This window comes from Numenius arquata, chromosome 18 (assembly GCF_964106895.1).
Source record: "Numenius arquata chromosome 18, bNumArq3.hap1.1, whole genome shotgun sequence".
NCBI lineage: Eukaryota > Metazoa > Chordata > Aves > Charadriiformes > Scolopacidae > Numenius > Numenius arquata.
Window position 1 is genome coordinate 9,899,731 of NC_133593.1, and position 20,423 is coordinate 9,920,153.

At 48.0% G+C, this 20,423-nt stretch overlaps 1 protein-coding gene across 4 annotated transcripts in view; it reads right to left on the reverse strand.

Annotated features, from left to right (window-relative positions):
• Positions 1–609: 609 nt before the first annotated feature.
• The window catches only part of BCAS3 (BCAS3 microtubule associated cell migration factor), a 361,152-nt gene continuing 341,338 nt past the window's right edge, over positions 610–20,423 (reverse strand). For 2 of the 4 annotated variants that reach the window (XM_074160472.1, XM_074160471.1), the window contains one exon: positions 745–1,621. In XM_074160472.1, coding sequence (XP_074016573.1) covers positions 1,473–1,621 — 149 coding nt within the window. In that variant the 3' untranslated portion in view covers positions 745–1,472. Of the gene's footprint in view, positions 1,622–17,544; positions 17,611–20,423 lie in introns of all 4 variants that reach the window. The other 2 variants (XM_074160469.1, XM_074160470.1) reach the window with 2 other exon arrangements.

The window sequence follows — 20,423 nt, forward strand, 5'->3', positions numbered from 1 at the left end:
AGTAGGAAGAGGGTGGTCGGTTCTGCCTCACTCAGTGGGGCTGGTTTAAGCTATAAGAGCGCAAAAAGATTTGTGGGTTTAGATGGTTTCCTCTCATTGCCATGACTCAAACGGCTTCTATTAAAAACAAGTAGTGGGAAGGAAATTTCATAAGCTGACAGTCCCATCTCACTCCCTGCTTCTCCACACAAGTTGGCTGAGATAGAGGAATTTATGTGGTTACTATGTGTGAGCCCATGACTATTTTATCAGCAGAGTTATGCGGTGCTAGTTTTGACTGTGCGCGGCCGGCGGGGTCTATAGGCTCAGGCTGCCATATGGGTCCTGCAAAGCCTCTTATATGGGATCCTATAGCACAATAGAGGTAGGTGGGTGCCGCTGCTCCCAGCATTCCTCGTCCTTGTCCCACCAAAATCAGTGGGATGAAGCTGCAAGGCCCGACCAGCGCAAGGACCTGGGGTCAGACACCCAAACATAGACGGGTGCTGATTTCCAGAGGCACCCAGCGGGGGTGAGGAACACCACCTAAATCTCTCATTTTTGAAAATCCTGCCCTTGCACACGGGGATGAGAAAGCAGGGATGCAAAAACAAGCTCTACTGGCTGCATAACGTCCACTGATAGCTTTAATTAAAGCCCTCAAGTTAGCAAATATGCACACAGTCTGGTCTAGGAAGATACACGAAGCCCACAGCCAGCCCAGGAACACTCCATGAACGTTGCCATTAAAGCAGTTTCTTGTTTAACTTAGATTTATTCAATGACACATGCATTTCTGGACAGATATCCGAGTTCCAATGAACAAGTTTTATAACCAAATATGAGAAATTTGTGACTGCAGTTAGTCAATTAAGTACATTTCTAAAATACATGACTAGAAGAAAACTGGAGCAATAGAGATAATTCTTCCAAAGAACAAAAAGAAACATTTCCATTTGTAATACTCCTGGCATTGATGAGAATCAGTGGGGGAAGGAGGGCAGCAAGGAGACGCAACAAGGAAGGAATAACATTATCAACCCTGTCCACAGAAAGTCCTCCAGTTTCCAGTCTCTCCAGTTCATTCGTTAATGCTCGGCACTTTTGCAGACGGCGAGAGCTCCTCTGAGTTACGGAGAATCCTCTTTATCTCTCAACATGAAAAAGCAGAGAACGGTTGTGAAACCATGTGCTTGACCAAAAATGGCTTAGAAATATTTCTCCTCAACCAAGCTCTTCCTGAACACAGCGAAAAAAAAGAAGCCGCAGAGCTATCAGGATTGAAGACGGAGTCTCTTCATATTGCACAGGAACACAAAGTCAAGATTTTGTGAGTATGTTTCAGGAAGGTTTAAGAGTCGTCAATATTTATCAGGGTAAGGAGAACCATCCAGCGCAGCGGCCAACTGGCAGGTGACAGACACATCGGGATTGTTTAGGCGGAGAGGCGGCTCCTTACCCTGTCCGGATCTCTCCTTGGATGTTTGGCTAATTTAAGGGAATCCCGTGGGGAAGAGGCTGAGGGGCTGGTTTTCGTTAGTCGGGAGGGGTGATCGGTAGCCATCGAAGTTGCGTGGGATACTGCCGCTGGTGGAACCGGAGCTGTTACTGAGCGTCTCTATGCTTCCCTCTCGCTGAAGCTCTGCAACGGGAAGAGAGAGCAGGTCCTGGTTAGCGTTTCGGAGAAACCCGGGGTGCCGTCAGACAGCCGCTTTACTGACAAATCTGTTTATTGTATCATTGCTCTAATGCTGTGTTTGTTCATCATCCATCTTTCCCGGGGTGACGAATCACTCCAGAGGCATCCCAGCTCCTGGTCCTACTCCTCTGCCGGGCTCACAGCTCAGCTGAGCCAAAGCGGAGCCGGAGGGAGATGTTAAATGCTGCCCGGCAGAGCGGCCCCTTTCCTGGGAGGAGGCTGCTGGCTCCCGACATGTCAGGATTCGATAGTGGGGACGCTCACGGCTGAGATGGTGGGGAAGGGGGAGCGGTAGCAGCACCGGTTACCGGCGGCACGTACCCGCAGTGCAAAACCACTGTGATTCTCCACCTTGGGAATACCAGGGACTTTCCATAACCTTTTATCCTGCACAAACAGACATAAATAACTCTGCTTTTTCGAGCCAAAGGGAAAATATCCCCTTTCGTACATGCCTGAGCTGTGCCTCAAAGCAAAAGAGAAAGCAGGCCTGACCAGGGCTCTCCCTCTCCTGGTCACACACATCCAGACATCTCCCCTCGCTGACCTCCCAAAGCCTTTATTTCTCCCTAATCTCGGAACAGGAGGATTTTTTTGTGTGTGTGGAGCATCGTTTCTAACCGTGGCCTCTCCGCGAGCCACTTGAACCCAACAGTTGCCGCAGTGGCAGCGTGCAGCAGGGCGGCTGGGCAGCGTCGCCCCGGCCAGCACTCAGCGCCGGCACGCAGCGCTGAGATTAGGCAGAGCCCCACGTACAGGGCAGGAATCCTCCACCAGACGCACGGTGACAGGCTCCAAGAAATATTCTGGCCAGTCGCGACACGCAGCCCCGAGTGTGACTTCTGTCGGCCACTTCTGCGCAGGCTGCGCCGGAGGGGGACGGGGCAGGGATAGGGAGATTTGGGCAAATTCCCTCTGCTGCCGAAGGGGAAAGAGGAAAACCCCTCTTGCTTGCTGCACACCGCAGTGTAAGGCACAAGGGGCAAACCCCCGGAGCGGACAGGCAGCTTTTCCCATCCCTGCAGCCGGAGTTTTGCTTGGATGGGGGTGGAAAGAAGCCATGGATGCAGGAGCTGGAGGAGCGGTGCCCGCTTTGCTCTCTGATAAATATTACTGCACCTCTGGTCTTTGCACACCACTGTCTCACACCGGGATATTTAACATTTTGCCAACACCAAGACAGTCCTTTTTGCCACAACAGGACTCTGAGATAAGGACGTATCTACGCGCAAAGCACACGGCAAAAGCAGAAAGTCAGTTCTTGGCTGAATCAAAAAAGCATCCTGCCCCAGCATCCTCGGACACATCCATATCCTCGGACAAAGCATCCCTGGGCATGGCAGGGGCAGCAGCCAGGCGAGCACACCCCTAGCAAAGGAGGGCTTGGGAATCTAATCCTTGATGGTGGAGGTAACTTGTGATGGAGATAATCTGCCCGGGATACATGAAAAACAAATCGGCAGGAAACCAGTCACCCTATAAGCAGCGATGATAATGACCTCAGCTGTATTAATCACAATTTCTTGCCAGTATTTGGTGAAGGAATGTCCATGTCTAAACCTCTTCATTTTCCTCACATCCTTACTCTCCCATGAGTTCAGGAAGTAAAAACAGCAATTTAAATCAGAAATGAGTGGCGTATCCCACACTAATACTGTGCTTATCCTGTCTGATTTGGGGCTTTTATCTCCCTCCGCACACAGCTGGCTTCGGTTAAACGTCCCACGTCAGAGCTCCGGGGCGCTGGGCAGCCATCGCCTCTGCTGGGCAGGCTGGGGCTCCCCAAACAGCTCCCCAAGCCCTCGTGAACGGGACTACTGAACTCCTCACGGGGCTACTGAACTCCCCATGGGGCTGCTGAATCCCTCATGGGGCTACTTCGCTCTCTCTTTTTAAGCTACAATTGATTTTCAGGCAAATGTTGTGTTTTCAGTAACCGTAGCAAAAGAAGGGAGAGGAAAAAAGCGAGGGAGCGTTCGTGTTGCTGTAGCTGGTGGCTCCTGTGCGGCTGTTTCTGCCCCTTGGGGCCAAGACCTGTCTGTCCTTGGCCACGCTGCATCCTACCCGTCCTTCGGTGACATGTGTGGCACCGCACACCCTGCCAGGATGGGATTTTGGGGAATTCGGGCTCACGGGGTGGCTTTCCGGGGGGCTACGGGATTTCTGCAGCCGGCAGCACTTGTCACCTCTGCGGGGGACTGCCAGGGGGTGGCACTGCAGAGACTGATGCCAGCCAGGGAAAAATCACGGACAAAAAAACTGGGGAGGCCGAGCGGTGGGCACAGGGCCTGGCTGGGGTCCCGTCCCGGCTGTGCCGCACAGCCCCGGCTCGCTCCCCTTCCTGCTGTCAGGCATCCCATCCCCTTCAATTAGCAACAGGGAGGGAGAAAAGAGAGGCTAAAAGAGATGCGAAAGCTCAAGAGGAACCAGAGGGGAAGTTTTCCAGCCCTCCAGAGAGCCCAATTTGGGTTCGGAGGGGGTCAGGCTAAAAACCGAGGGAGCTCCCGCATCCGAGCTGCCATCCCAAGCCCCGCAGATGGCAAACGCACACATTCCTCCGGGCAAAGGAGCCCGGGTGCTCTCAAACAGCCCCGCACTGCGAACCCGCTCGCTCTGGAACTAATTACACAGCTGGGCAGACGAGCAATGTATTTTGATACCTAAGAAAGCATTGTAAAACTCCCGACCGCTGCAGCAGAAAGCACCGCTGTGCTCAGGAAATTGGGCTCTTGCCCTCGCCCAGCCCGGCTCTTGTGCACGGCCGGGTCACGCGAGATGTGCAATTAGACATTACACGGTCACCAGGGACTACCTGCGCTCCACATATGACCCTTAAGACCACAGTCAGCACATTTTCCTACTCTCCCCCAAATTAGTCTGTTTTTTTTTTTTTTTTCAGCTGTTTCATTAATAAAAAAGATAATAGTAATAAAAAAAAAAAAATTCAATGCAAACTATTATTCTTCTCCTCAGGCCTTCCAGCAGACCAGGGCACGGCAGAGCCACGTGCACAGGAACGTCGATGCCATTCCCATGGGAAAATCAGACAAGAACGAGGAATGGCTCCACGACATGGGGACACCCTTCCCGTTATGGGGTTAAAAACTGGGGGCCGAATTCTGAGAGACCCAATGGCTGGACAGACCTGACCAGCACAGAAGAAGCCGCCGTGGCGTAGTGGGGCTGTCGGGTACCAGAAGAGGCAGGTCCCTATAGCGGGCAGCGCTGCCCTCCCACCATCCCGGGACGGAGCAGCCGAGCCCTGCGGCACAGCAGAAAGGAGCTGAAATATTCCCCAGATCTAAATAAGATGTGTCACGTAACCGGTCAGACCACCGACGTCCTCTGTGCTGGGAGCACGCTCGCTGAAAAAACACAAAATACAAGGAAAAAGCAGGATCTCTCCCCCCCCATGGAAAGACGGGGGCGAGCGGTGGGAGAGCGGGATGAAGGCTCAGCACCACGCCGGCAGAGCAGGACAGGGCTGCCCGGCCAGAGCGAGATTCCGTTTACTTCAGTGGAGTTACGCCAGGAATGGACTTGGCCCCAGCATGTCTGAGGGTTATTGTATCTGCATTCCCCCATGCATATACTGTCGAGATGTATTAACTTCCTTAAATGTACCAGTAAAACAACCTCTTATGATACACTTTAATGAACTTGTACAGTAGCCAACAAATTGTGCATCATATAAAACCCATTCGGCCTTATAGACTCTCTGGCTATTTTGTAATAACTGCAATTTGCTTCTGCTGAAGCAAGATAACCAGGGTTGAGAAGTCAGGCTTTGCAGAAACCTAAATATTTGATTTGGGGGGGGAGTGGGTGGGAGAAGGAAGAAAGGGGCCTCTGGGAGCTATTTATGGGGTCAAAATAACATGAGACCTGCTCTTCTCGTAGCATTTCCACCATCAAGGAAATGAAATACTGTGAGAAGACCAGCACTTGCATTATTTTGGCCCCATAAATGGCTCCCTGAGGCTTTCAAAAGCCCGTGAAAAACAAACACAAATACAAATAAATGCTAATACTGGAAACGTAAATACTAAAACCTGCCTGTGTCCCCGGAGGAAACGACTCACAAAGTCCTGCCTGCCCTAAAAAAAAAAAAAAAGAGAAAAAGACAGGAAAAAAGATGAAGGAGCAGGAACATCTGCTGAAGCCATGAGGAGAAAGTCACTTCAGGGGAGCCGGGAACAGCCTTGCCTGCGCTTTTGACAGTAACAGTAATGGGCACCGCTGGCATCACCCAGGGTCCCAGAATAATAGGGATTTTCAGGGCACACGCGCTGTTTGCTGCGGTGAAGGCAGCAGCAGCAGCAAAAATCCTCACGGCTGCTGCGGGGAGGAGCAGCCGTCGAGAGCAGGGAGGGAAGGTGGCACGGCGAGCGGCCGGCCGGGGTCCCCAGCCCGCCCGGGGGGTGGCCGTCCCCTTCCCATGGCCCTGCAGCCTCCGGCGCTGCTCGGAGAGCGTCGGGGGATTAAAGGTGTTGCAAAGCAAATGCTGGAAGCTCTCTGCTTGGCATCGCTTCCAGCGGGCCTGCCCGCAGCCCGGCACCAGCGCAGCCTTCCTGCGGCTCTGCGGGAGAAATGGAAAACAAAACCTCCCACAAAACCCTCCTTTTCTGCTAATATTCCCAAAGGCCACGCTGCAGCCTGATGTCCCTGCCCCTTGTTCTGCCGCCCAAGCCGCTCTCCGCTGTCCCCGAGCTGGTCGCCAAAGTGGAGAGGAGGAAGAGGAGGAGGAGGAGATGCTCTGGGGACAGCCCGGGGTCCTCAGGGTCCAGGGGAGCGGTGCCGTCCCCCCTCCAGCGAGGCGGCTGCACCCTCAATTCCAGAAAGCTCCAGGAACTGTCAAAGGACCCCATCAAATCTAGGAAGGTACAAAGCCCTGCCAAGCTTAAATGTGAAACCATTTTATATGGCGCATTAATTCAATGCCTGAAGAAAATCTATATAGCCCTCTTTTGCCTGGAACACTCATAAATTATGCTGCCTTTCTTATTCGTGCTCTCCCTGTAGTGGTCCACTTGAAGCCGTGGTATCTCCTTTATGTCTACTCAAAAAAATCTCATCTCCAGTGCATTATTTCTTCTAATGGTTTTTCCTTTCTCTCTGTTTGCTTTCCCCCGTTAAGCACAGTTTCAAAATATCCTCCGAAATCATTTGCTGGAAAGAGCTGACCCTTTCCTCTTACCTACGGAGGGCTGCCCAGGCTCCCGCGCGGCTCGGCGGAGCCGCAGCCGGGATAGATGATACAATGACAGCAGCCTGATGTGTCAGGGCAGCGGGGAAGCGGCAGCAACTCTGAATACAAGAATTATTCTTCATCATCTCAAACTGTCACAACACATTACCCTCAAAGCCGCAGCTCGCTGAAGGAGTGACCCTGGACTGAATGGGAGAGTGCTCGGGGAAAGAACTAATTGTAGCCTCTTTTCACACGTCAGTCACTTTTCACAGCACCAAGCCTTTCAAGCTCAACTAATGTCAAGTTCCCTTTTCCTTTTGCTGGGCTGAGTATTTCTGATTTTTAAGGATGGCATTTTTAAAGGAACAAGGTCTCTGGCGAGGGATGAGGCCGGGGAGGGGAGGGAAGGAAGCGTCGGAGTGAGCACGCATCAGAAAGTCCATCAGACGCCTGAAGACTCGTTAGGAATTAGACAATTAACAAGTAGGAATGCAGGAAGTGGGGTAATGGCCAGCAGGGCTCGAATCTCCTCGATTTCATTTCTGTCATTCACGGCAATTGTTTCAGGGAACTTTTCGGGCTCCGCTGTGCGCCCGGGGGGCTGCGAGCGCGGGAACGTACCCGGCCCCTTCCCCGAAACGAGGATGCGAGACGGGCATTTTCCAGCGGCGGGGAAGAGAAACAAGGTGCTGCTTATAAAAATCACCTCTCCCCGGCCACGGGTAGTTTTTGACCGAACAGCTAAAAGGCCAAAAAATTAGAGCTCCATTTCAAAATCAAAGATAATTCCCTTTGTTTGGAGGAGAAGTGAGAAGACTGCCCGCAGACAGAGCTCTCGGAACGACAGCCCGGGCAGGCAAACCCAAGGGCCCTTCACACCTCCTTGTCTTTAACCGAAATCCTAAAATATTCCGTGGCAAAGACTATTTTTTTACCCTTATATTTGCACAATGCCCATCACGGGGGACTTGCAGAGCTGACTGGGGCTTCTGAGTGTTACTTATTAACTGTAATGAATAATAATTGTGTAGCTTCTGCCATCTGGATTCTCATTCAAAAGGATCCCATACAAAGCGAACGCTAAAAGGCAATTTGTATTAACACAATGGAAGTCTTGAGGATCTCTTAAACTGTTTGTAATTTACACAACGCTCCCCGGTGAATGGATTAGTTAAACTTTTTTATTTTACTGATTGCCACCAAAGGGAGGGGGACGTGCTCCCACGGAGGAGCCCCGACGTGGGGCTTCCGCTCCCCTCTACGCCGACACGCACGCTCTCCATCTTGCAGTGTTTAGACAACATCCCAAACTCAGCTGGACACTTTTGGCTCTATTTCTGCATGGACATTTACTACGAACATCACAACCGGTCCCCACGGGAGCCGCTGCTGGGATGGGCACGGAGCAGCCCAAGGCAGAAAAGGGCTCAAAAGCTGATGGGAAGGTCTCAACCGACCCGGGATGCAGGAACACCCCCCCTAACACAAAGGCTTGGGAATTGCGTTACTGCTGCTGCAGTTGTAGGTTTTTCTTGGGTATTCCCTTTTTTTTTTTTTTTTGACAAAATGCAATTATGCTAATGAGGGAGCTCTAATTATAATCCATCTCCACCACCCTCGGAGGCTGCTCGGACGTGAGGACCTGCGGAGTTGGCTCCAGCCCCGCACGGGGACCTGCCAGCGGCCAGAGCAGCGGGGACACCGCACCCCCGGGGGGATACCCCGCTTTTGGGTATTCGGGTGAGCAAAAATCGTTACTATTAAATTGTAGTGAAACGAAAGCACCAAGTACTCATTAAAGCCCTTAATTTTCCAAGCTCCTTTTAATTTGAGATAGCTGAAAAGAAATTTCTGGGCAAAAAAGTATTTTTACATTGCTCCTTTCCAAAGGGAGCACAGACAGCAAGCCGGTTCCCAGCTTTATATATTACTATAATGTTTACAAGTTCGTATGATTATGATAATATTTAAAAGTCAATTAAACCTGCTCTCTGCCCCAAGCCATTAACTGGTGCCAGTTCCCCCCCACCCCCAGCTGCAGGGACTGATTTCCTGCGATGCTTTGGGTGGCTGTGACAGACCTGCTCCTACGAAATGCTTTTTTTCCCCTTTTTTTTTTATTTTTTAAACCAGCAGTTTAAGAAAAGAGATTTTAAACTCCATTTAAAAGAGGAAATGTAACACTACGGCAGTTGAACATTCAAAATCAATCCCCCTATTAACAACCTTTTCATCCTGCTGCAACCTGAAAGACGTTAAGACACCACAAGAGCACCTACATTAAATTTGCAAAGTAAAAAAGACTGGCAAACCCTGCCTGACCAACTTCTCTGAAATCAGAATTCAGTGGCCTATGTAAAATATTAGTTACTGTCAAACTACCTCACGCTAACGCTAATGCTGAATCCACATAGAGTTCGTTAACGCCTTGCACTTGGAGATGAAACCTGGCATGTCGGAAAAAAGGTGGCAGGATCTAGCAAGGAGATGAGGAGGTACAGGAGGCAGGAGATAGCCAGGGGAACGAAGACTGAGCCTTCTGAACATCAGAGCCCCCGCCGAGACCGCAAATTTCATTTCTGGTGCCTTATTTCAATGCAAAGATGCCAAACGACTAACACTTACGAAATGGGGAGGACATTGGAACTTACATAAATGTCTGGGCTTACTTCAGGCACGAAGAGATTGTTGAGATACGGACAGAACATTTTCATACGTGAACTTCTAAAGAATCTTGTCTACTGAAAGAAAAAAAAGAAAAAAAAAAAAAAAAAAGGCAAGCAGCTTGTTCTTTCCTTTAAAAAGAGAACCCAAAAAGCTCCATACGACTCGAGTCCATGGAGTAGAAGACCCAAGACTTTGGCATCTCGCCAGACTTGACTCTGAGCGTTTTATGGAAGGTTAAAAGTGCACTAGATAAAGGACTAGCATTTAGAGGGAGAATATTCTTCATGATAGGCACTTTCACAATGACTGCAGTGCTTTTAAAAAATAATCTCAAGTTTCCTAGAGCTGTATATTTTTGTAAAGAGGTTTAGGATGTTTTCCTACATAAATGGCACTTCAGAAGGATGAGTTGCTGATTTTAGTCAGTATGTGAAATTTCAAAAGCTAGAACAGTCAAATGCTTATAGAAAACAATTTCTGTAGCCCATCCGCATCATGGAAGCCTATGACTCCTTGTGCAAGGCTTCTTAAAGAGTTTTTAAAAATGAATATGCAGATACGGTCATTTGGGTTTAGGAATTCCCTCCTAACCCATCTTGAAAGTTTCAGTATGTTGCTACTATAAATCCCATAATGTACCTTATATGTAATACATGTTTCCTGTGCAAACCCATGTGTACACAACTTTTTCAACGCATTTAGGCAGAATTATCTTGTATCTTCAGTTACGCAAGCAGCACATCTGTGTATATCAGACCAAAAGCATTTGCAGAGAAAACACTGTATTAAAATTCCTGGGTTTGGTCTCTCATTCCCAGGGTTATGGGAGTGCCTCGGGATTGCTCAACAGTGACCCCTCTGTCAGCCTCCGACTCCACAAAGGAAAATGCAAATTCAATGGAATCTGCATGTTCACGACACCTACCAGCTCCGTGTCCTACACCCTCCAGACTCTTTGGATCTTACTCAGAAGCTTTGGAGGCGATGCTCCTATTCCTGAACCCGTCGATGCACTTCTATCCACAGCAGGTTTGGACCCAAGGAATGGATCTAAGCATCCCCTTTCCTACCAGAGATCTCGGGGCGGGGGTCCTGTCCGAGAGGTGCCTGCAGCAAAGCCACCACACACCAGCGCAATGACCCGGAGTGCTTGGGGAAGGCTGGGGGTCCCTCCTCTCACCCTGGGCTCAGCCGAACAGCCCCAGCAAAAAATGCTGGGTAAGGAAAAATTGCCTGGAGGTCGAAAACAAATCCAGTAATTACTTCAGGGTCTGGGCAGCCCCTCACTGATTCGCTGAACGGAGGATTTCAGACACGCCTGACCCTCCAAACTCCAGCAGTTTCTTTCCTGGCTAAGATCTATTTTTTTCCCCTTTTGTGATGCTACCTTGGTTCTTGGGCCTCCTTAATAACCCTTGGTTAGGGAGACAAGGCAGCCCTGGAGGAGGACAACTTCTGTGCTCAGAGTGTGCCTCTCTGTGCACCCCGCATATGTGCATTATGTGCTTCTGACACAAACGTATTGCCGAGTTCATTTTAAAAGTATAATATTACAAAGCAAAGTAATTCTGGCACAACTTCTAGTACTTCTGACACGAAGTGGCCTTTCGGGCAAGCGAGGAAAGCTACTGAGAGGCTCTGGGCTGTCTCTCCGGTGCAGATTGATGCTGAGGAGGAAGCTAGACCGGACTGGAATTTGGGTTTGATTCAAAGGAAAAGTTAAAAGTTTGGGGGGAGCAGATGCTCAGCTGGTCCAAATCAGAAGAGTTTCGTTGAAGCTCACAAAATGATGTCACCGCAGACTCAGCCTTGTCTGCTCATCTAAACGGTTCAAGGCTCTCAGATCTGAAGAGCTCAGGTGGAGATCTAAAGAGCAGAGGTCTCCTCCTTTCATTTCCCCAGCACTGGTTTTAGTGTCGCTGAGAAACTCCAAACCCATCCAAATAATCCCAGTTCCAAAGGCAACTTATTTGGTCTATTTAGGCAATTATTTTAAAGATTATGTTGACATTGCTGCTTCAAGCAGACCAATTTTCTAAACACAGACCTAATTTTACGAAGCACTCAAAGCTCACAGTAGGACTCTTACAATCACGTCTCTACCTAGATTGAGTATTAACCGAGCCTGGAAAAACAACAGGCCAACCTTGCGGACTCGCTCTCTTACAGGATTGCTTGAGGCTCTTAATACACTCTGTCTTATTTATATAGCTCCAAATTCTGATATTAGACATAAATATGAAAGAACCTTGATAAAAATGACATCCGAAGCTTAATTTGGCCCTTTGTTAATGGAGTTCTTCAGCACAGCAGTTTGTGTTCGTTCTCATGAAACCAGGAGGCAGCTGGAAAAAAGTCAACTGGACATTCTCACTTGTTAAAAGTCGTATTTTAAAAACTATTTCAAGTATTGATTCTAATATACTTTGCCTTTTTAGTTATGCTCTTACAAGCACTGTCAAACGTGTGAATGAGCTGCAGCCTGTGGACGAGCGCGTGGTGGAGGATAACTCTTGTGTGAAATCTAAAAGACCTAATGGCAAACCAAGGCATTCCTCTGGCCACATCCCACATAAAAGGCAATTTAAATCATCTCAAGCTGTGCAGATTCTGCCTCGTACTTGGGCATCTGGCAGTGGAGTTAATATAACTACCTGCTCTTCATGTTGTGCTCTTTTGCAGACTTCTCACTCACATTTTGATGGGTGACAGGCCACATTTCCAAAAGACAAACCAAAGAGACAGCACAATACTGGCATGATATAATCTAAAGATCTTTTTTTAAAGGGTGCAGATAAAAGTAGCCTTGAGTAAAGGCAAAAAAGCATGCCCAGATGCTTTAGGGATCTGTCCCTGGACAATTCATCTACCCACTGCTGCCTCCCTGGCTGCGGATGAGAGAGGAAGGCTGCTAGCTTAATTTGTCTTTTGATTAACGCCTCCAAACGTCATTTCTACCTAACAACCTGGCCTCAGCAACGGGACTAGCTGCTCAAAGAGGGGTGTGCGTGGTCATCTTGGGAATAGACAGGAGATGCCATCCATGGGAATGCTGTGCTCTGCTTTGGGAGAAAACGAGAGCAGCAACACACGTGAGCATCCCTCCACAGAGCACGGCATGGAGCTGCCTCTGCGTCCCCCGGCACGTGTCTGGTTAGGGAACTGTCACCTTTTCCATCCCTCTCACCTTGACCTGGGTTCTGCAGGCACTCGCCATCCCCGGCTCCTCGCTCCCATGCCGTGCCACCGAGCCAGAGCGGAGGGAAGGGGGCAGGTCCCGGCTGCTGACCCTGCCGGCACCTTCCTGCCCACGGCCTTCCCAGAAAAACATCTTTGGAAACAGTCAGAGAAGTGATAGTGACCCTTTGTCTTTCACAACACCATCAGCTTTTGATGTAAACACAGAGTTCATGTGTTGGGCAGGCACTGAGAAAAGTCACTGACCAAGGAAATAACAAATAAATACAAAAATTAAATAAATAAAAAAAGATGGTATTTTAGCTGCGGGGGTCTTCTTGGAAAATGGGATAACAAGCCTCTCACAGAAAAAGGCAATAAACAGTTTATGTCCTGGAACAGCCATTTTACAGAGAGGGTGGCTTCCTGGCGTGTCAGGAGGTGACACGCCACCAGCCAGCATGAGGCACTCCCAAATTCTGTATCTTTTCATGAGAGCGAATGGTTACTTAAAAAATTCATCCCCTTACCACCTATTTCTGTCTGCATGGAAAACGAATTCCTCCCTCCCCGGGACGCGGGACAGACTGTGGGGAAGCTGCTCCCTCTCTGTGACGGGAAATGCCTTGGAGAAATCTCAGAGGCTCCCGCTAATGTCTGAGGAACACGGAGCAAAGACTAAAAGCCAGCGAGCAACAAAAGCACCGCCACCTTGTCTGAAGCGACAGGAATGAAACGCAGAGTATAAACAACAGAAGTGGGGAAAAAGCCATTTACATTTTTTAGAAGTTTTACTCACGCATTACCAAGCATGTAATTAACCAGTGATGTAATTTAGGAGGGCACCAGCAGAAACATAGGGAAAAGCAGCCAGTCTCTTATCTTTTTGTCTTTACTTGTTGCCCCAACATCTTTTCCATTCTTTGCGAAGATACAACTTTTATACAGACTGTTTTTACAGAAAGAATATGCCTTTGGAGGTTTCAACCACTTGCATGAACCTCCGCGGGGATCCCCAGCACCCTCGGCTTCTGCTGGGGCAGCACCATAGATGGTTTCTCCATTTGTCATTTTTCTTACTCTTAGCTTTTTTTTTCTTTTGCTTTTTTTTTTTTTTTTTTTGTCAGCCGATTGTGCACACAATATTGAGCAACAATAAACAGAGGAGGATGAAAACTGCTGCAGCTTGAGAAGTGAGCTCAGGATATGATTCCTCCTCACCGGATGCCTGGAAGATGTCACTGAAATTCTCTCTCCCTTAGTGCAACCCGTGTGGAGCCAATATGAACTCCCAGCAAAGTGCTTAAAAACCCATTATTTATAATAACTGTTAAATGATGAGACATTGTTTACCCAGATCGCAAGATAAATTCTCACTTACAGAATGCTTGCCTGACCGTCCTGAACGTCATCTGGTTTTTATTTAAATGCAAAATGTAATTAGGCTCCCAATAACACAGCAGAAGAATTCAATAAGATGGGGCTTTTCACTTACAGTTTAATATTAACATTTTCCCATAAATGTTAATGAATAAAAGTCTACTGTTTTATATATTATCCGTGGCGGGGAGACAGCAGGCTAGGAATGGAAGGAAAGCTAATCTTTTCATACCACAAATTACAACATATACCTCAAGGAGGACTAAACGTTCCCAGCATATCTGGGGACCCGGCCACAGCGCCGCTTCCTCCGGGGGCAGCCACCCGACCAGGTCCCAGGGGACGCAGGATGTGCTCCAGGGAGTCTCCCTCCCCATCAATCAGGGAGATCCTCCTGCTGCCAAAGTCCCCTTCCGGCTTTTTTTTCCTCCTTTTTTCCTTGCCCTCTCTCCCCCCGTCCCGCTTTCTGCCTGACCATCTCCACTAGACACACTACGAGCATCAGATAGCGAACAACATCACTGTTAAGCAAGGATACGGCCCCGAGCCCTGATATTCTTAGACTCCACCACGGATAGCAAGGCCAGATTATCGGAAAAATCAGGTTACTATTTGTCTGATATTCTGTTAGAGAAATGCACGGGAGTGATGAGAGATGATGGCAGGGCTGCAGAGTACAGTATGGTGATAGGAAATGATACGGCATCCGAACGGGTTGGAGAAGACCCTTGGAGCTGGTGGAGGTGGCACTCTGGGAGTCCCTCGAAGGACTTGTGCCTCCTGATGCCGAAGCGTGAGGAGCAGATCCCGTGGTGGAAGAGGGGCCTCTGCGGCTGAGAGGGCTGAAAGCTGCAGGGCCGGAGGGTTGGCTCACAGTAGAACATTTTAATTGTTTTAGCTTTTGACCTTCCGTTTATTGCTGGGGTTTTTCCTGTGTTAATGTGTATTTTGCTGTTTGGTGACTCATACTTCATCCTATCTCTCTAATAAGAAGTGTTCATTTAACAGTTCGACTGCTTAACAATTTATTGCATAAATGAGGTTTCCATTCTACAGCCTCCTCTCCCGTTTTCCCCAGTGAGGGCAACGCAGAGTTTGTGAGAGCTTTCCAATGACTTGGGCCATTGCCCTTTCACAATCCAGGGGACGGCAGACGCCCTTGGCATCAGTGCGATGCTAAAGCTCTGCGTGGGCAGGAAGGGGAGCCGGCAAATTGGCCGTACATCCTTTTAAGATAACGAAAGGCTCAAACTTTCAAAGAGTTAATGCCAGAAGCACAGGAGATCCGCACTAAAGGCCAAGGAGATGGGAGCAGTGCATCAGCCTCACAAACCCAGGGGTGGGAGCGGGGTGGTGGCACATGGTCCGGCTGGCCACGCACCTTCTGCCACCGAGCCCACGGCATGCCCTGCACCGTGACCTGAGCTGCAGCTTGTCCTTAACGTGAGGGTGACAGGAGCCACCTAAGGCTGTACAGGGATTTCAGGGCATGCTGACCTCACCGGTGCTCAGACGGCAAAGCTGGAGCAGAGACCGAGGGGCACAAAGGCAGCAGCGGAAGAGCTCCTGCCTTCCCCCAGCCAAGCCAGGCTTGAGGAGCGAGCGCCAGCCAGTGCTGCACACACCTAAAATTGCTCCTGTGAAAATCAGCAAAATACCAAAAAGCTCCCTGGGGCTGCCGGGCTGGGGAGGAGGGAAAGGAACTGTCTTGTCTTTATTCTGCCACCACCTCAGCAGCTGCAGCAAGTTTTGGCTCACAAAACAGCTGTAAAAATACCAGTCCTGGTTCAACTGCTGGGAGACAAGGGCTCTTAGACTTACTAAGAGAGATATGCTTGCTGTAAGTTGTATCCTACATAAAAATACCATGCAAAAGGAATAACAGGGTAATTATAGAAACTAGAGATGGAAAAATCCTGTAGTCTCCTAGTCTCCTGCACCCTGCTCAGTGCGGGACGGCTCGGTGTGGGGTAGGCTTCAGAACTCGGACTTTTAAAAGGACGATTTAATAAACACTGAGAAATGTTTCTAAATATTTAGAAAACCCAAAATAACAGATTTTCAAGCCAAGCTGTACAAACAGAAGATGAATTTATAAAACTGTTAAAAAACAACAGCTTTTGCGTGCACCAAAATACATTTCTTTCAATAGCAAGCATCACCTCATGGGCATGATGCTGCAAACAGAGCTGTAGGGATGCTCAGCCCCTTGCAGAATCAGGCCCAAATGAATACCTACCGTGGCTTTCCTCTCGTTCCCCTTGAAATCAATAGCAGAAGCTTTAGGGATGCAAAAAGCTTAATGCTTTAGGAGGTACTCAGCAAAACAGTCAAATGTGAGCAAAGCCAAGCTAGACAGAATGCAGCTTTACATTTTCCTGTGAAATACTGGAGTATTGCAGCAGGAAAATTAATTTGCTTAATCATAAGGAAGAAAAACCACTAACCAAAGCACACCAAAACAAAACCCAACGCAATAACAAATCTCTAAGGAGAAAGGGAATTGTTTCTCTGTTAACTACTTTGAGACAAAGCACTGGAAGAAAAATGTCCAGTTCCAATAATGTCATAACCCGATTATAGCCTGCACAGAAGAGCTAAGACACTTGCAGAACAATGAGTAAGAAATTAAGTTTTAAATTGAGTGCTGGCCCTATCCTGTGTCACTTCTTTATATTCTAGTAGAAAGGACACCGCTGAGCTCATTTCATATACAGCAGCGTGAGATGCCTGGATGCAGACATCATTTAGTCATCTCATATATGTTTCTCCCCATTTCTTTCTCCTGGAGAAATGACAAATCTAGAAATGTGACTGCACTTTGTTTTATTATGATATTGATTTTTCTGCAAAGGGAAAGTGCATTTATCCCCCAGGTCTGTGTGCTGGCAAGAAAGGGTTAACAAAATGTTTATCACAAAGCTGGCTTCAGAGTTGAAAGTAATGTGATCAGTAATGAATTTTGTGTTACATTAGGTTGTATAAATGGACAGACAAGCGCAGACAACAAGTGGCCAGGAGTCGGGGCTAATCTAATGATGTAAAAATAGAGACAGCACCAATTATACTTGGGGCCAGCTCAGAGCTCCTGCAGGGACTGCAAATGAATAGGTACAAATCAAATTACTGACTAATAGACGCACTACAAGAGAGGGCAGTCAATGCTAAATACATTAGGGCCTTGTGACCTCTCTGCTCTGAACAGCAGAATCCTAAATTTGACTTAAAAAAAAAAAAAATCAAAGAAACTCTTGTTCGTCTAAGGAGAGAAATAGAACAATGTTATTTGTGAAATGATTTGAGACACTTCGATATTTTTTGTTTTGTTCCCTTACGACCGTGTTATGTACGTAACCCTTTGAAAGCTGACAGAGGGTTTGTTGTTAGAACAAGGAGAAATATTCGTTGTGCAAAAGTTAAGACCTCATAACAATACAGTTATGTTACATACCAAAACATTTCAAAGCCATGTGCCTCTTTGTGGTGATGTTTTTTACTGCTACTTCACCGGCTGTGTCTGTATCAAAAATAAAATATTTCTTAAAAAATGCCTTGATTTAATAATAAGAAAAAGAGAAGGAATCTCCCCACACCACAACTGATAGTAAGTAAATGCAGTTGATCAACTTGTTATCAAATGGCAGAAAGTCAGAGCTGGCTCTGGTATCACTGCTCCCTTTAGAAACATCAGCAGAGTTTTTCTACAAACAGCAACGAACCTAAATTCACACCAGAAACTTTTGCGGTATCAGCATTCTTTCCCCCCCGCCCCCTTAAATAATGTAGACCTGGAAGAAATTCCACTAAAAACTCACTCCTGGGGCTGGTGGCGAGGTGGATTTGGAGACCTGGGAAACGGTTGGGAAGTTTAAGATGCCCTTGTTGGCCCTGGCCCTGCTCCGGGGACACCGGCGTGGGCAGGAGGGGACGAGAAGCCCATGCTGAAGTGCCTGATGTCCTGCACGGGGCAGCTGCGCTGCTGATGCACGTTGCACGTGAGAAATAACTAATAGAACAACGTTAAAAAGCGCGCAGTGCAAATGCTGCTCTCCCGATCATCCAGCACCTCAAAAACGAGCCCTGAATTTTCATTTCTTTTGAAAGAGTCTCATCCAAATAAACCTTTTGTAGGAAGAACTGCGTTGAGCTCTTGGACTTATTTGAGGAGGGTAATTTAATCTCTGACCCTGGGATGAATATTCTGAAAGTTCAAAGGCTGCTTTTAGCATCAATGCTATTTGATACACCAGTGTCTTTGCTGCCCAAGCCGATTTTGCATTGAACCTAGGCAGAAATCTTTTTGCAGAAACGCTCTTCAGGGGGAAAATCAATTGTTGTGTGTTCCTGTGTTCCTATATCCCACGTCCAAGCTAAGATTAAGACCAACTGAGGAGAGAGAAGGGAAAAATTGTCTTGGAAAGATTAAAAGGAAGGGGAAGGAAAGAAAGAAGGAGGAAAAGAAGGAAGGAAGGAAGGAAGGAAGGAAGGAAGGAAGGAAGGAAGGAAGGAAGGAAGGAGGGAAGGAGGGAAGGAAGGAAGGAGGGAAGGAGGGAAGGAGGGAAGGAGGGAAGGAAGGGAGGGAAACGTACCGATTGAAGCTCTGACTCTATACAGGGCTAATCCTACTCCTGAAACTAAATGTACAGATACCTCTATGTCCAGGTGGCTGCTCATCTCCCAACACAGCTTGTGACCACAGATGTTTTCTCTTTTGGGAAAACCCAGGAAGATGCTCCTTGCCCAGAAGGAGAGGGCAGTGGCTCACTCTCCTCCCCACTGCCTTCCCACCTCAGCCAGGAATGCCAGAAAGCGTGTGACTTCACTTCTCCAAGCCACAAATGTCACATAAATATTTCAAAAACGTGCTCCTGCAAAGCTCAAGAGTGTCAAGACCCAAGTCAGGTTCAGGCCAGTGTAACAACACGGCTTCAGCTGGGGACCAGGATCCCAACCGCCCTGAGCGCCGAGCCTGGGGTTTCGAATGGGCTATTCCCTAACAGCACGTTTAATTAGCTCCACTTACTTACATCCCATTAATCAGGTTAAAGAGTTTGCTTCAACATATGAGCTTCCTTCATCGCATTATGAGTTTGTTCATGAACTTTGGAAGGGATCCAGGCAGTTTCTCCTGAGGGCCAGACGCAGGGCGCTCTGCGGCGTTTGCACCTCACCGCTGTGCCACCAGCTTTCCACAGGTGGGAGCTGACACACTTGGGAGTTTTTGGAAGAAAATGAGCCATACCTTTTTTATTTTATTTTTAATTTTTTTTTAACTGAAACTTCATATTGGGCTTTAAACACCTTGTTTTAAATTCTCCAAACCTTGCGGGTTGTATTGACCATGATGGTGAAGGAATGACCGCTCGCATCCCTTCCCTGTTCGGACCTATAGCACTGGTTCTGAGATGTAAAATTTGGGGGGTGCTCTGCAGTTTTTAGTATAGGCTTTAAATGCAAGTTCATATGTATTTCTGAGACAGGACAGATAGAGAAAAATGTTATTTTGCTCCATAAACTGCAGTGTAAACTAAGCCATCCGAGGGTACTAGATTTCATGCTGAATTAAGAAAAAAAGGAGACATGCCCACAAAAAGCAATTCCACTCTCGTGCACCCACAGAACAGTTCCACCACTTGTAAAATGCTGCAGCAATGTGGATTTGGGTATGCTTTGTCAAAATAAATTAGATGTGAATATAAGTACAACACTCAGGCAGCCAAGCGAATTGTAAGAGAGAAGACGCAGCAGACGGGCATGGACTGGAATCGCACGCTGCAAACACAGTAAGCCCCATCCTGCATCTCCACAGCTGCCCGGACTCCAGCTGCTCTTTCTGGCAGAAAAACCAGGGGTCTGACAGTGGCAGCAGCACATCTGTCACTAGAGGAAGTTTGCCATATCGCCTATCCTGACAAAATAACCCGAGCAGTGATTAATACTTATTTATTTTATATATTGACAATTCTCCCTTGGAAACCTGCCTGTTGTGTTAATCTGCTCAAGAATAAATTTACCCTTCTGCCACTGTGCTATGTGCTTTATAGTAATAAACCCCAGAAAATGTAGAGAACGGGTTTTGATTTGGGAAATGACGTGAAAGCCCAGCTTGAAGCCGTGCCGAGATTTAACATCCAGCTAAACCTCTCAGCCTGGTGCCGCAGAGACGCACTGTTTGGTGCTCACCGCTGCTGTCCTGGAGTTGGTAACTCCCTTCTGGGACCGACTGACAGACCCACTGGTTTTCTTTCAGGCCAACCTACCTCTTAAGTGGACTTGACTGGTGGCCTAATGACTTTGGGTCCCTGGGATACCCACAGACCACGTTACACC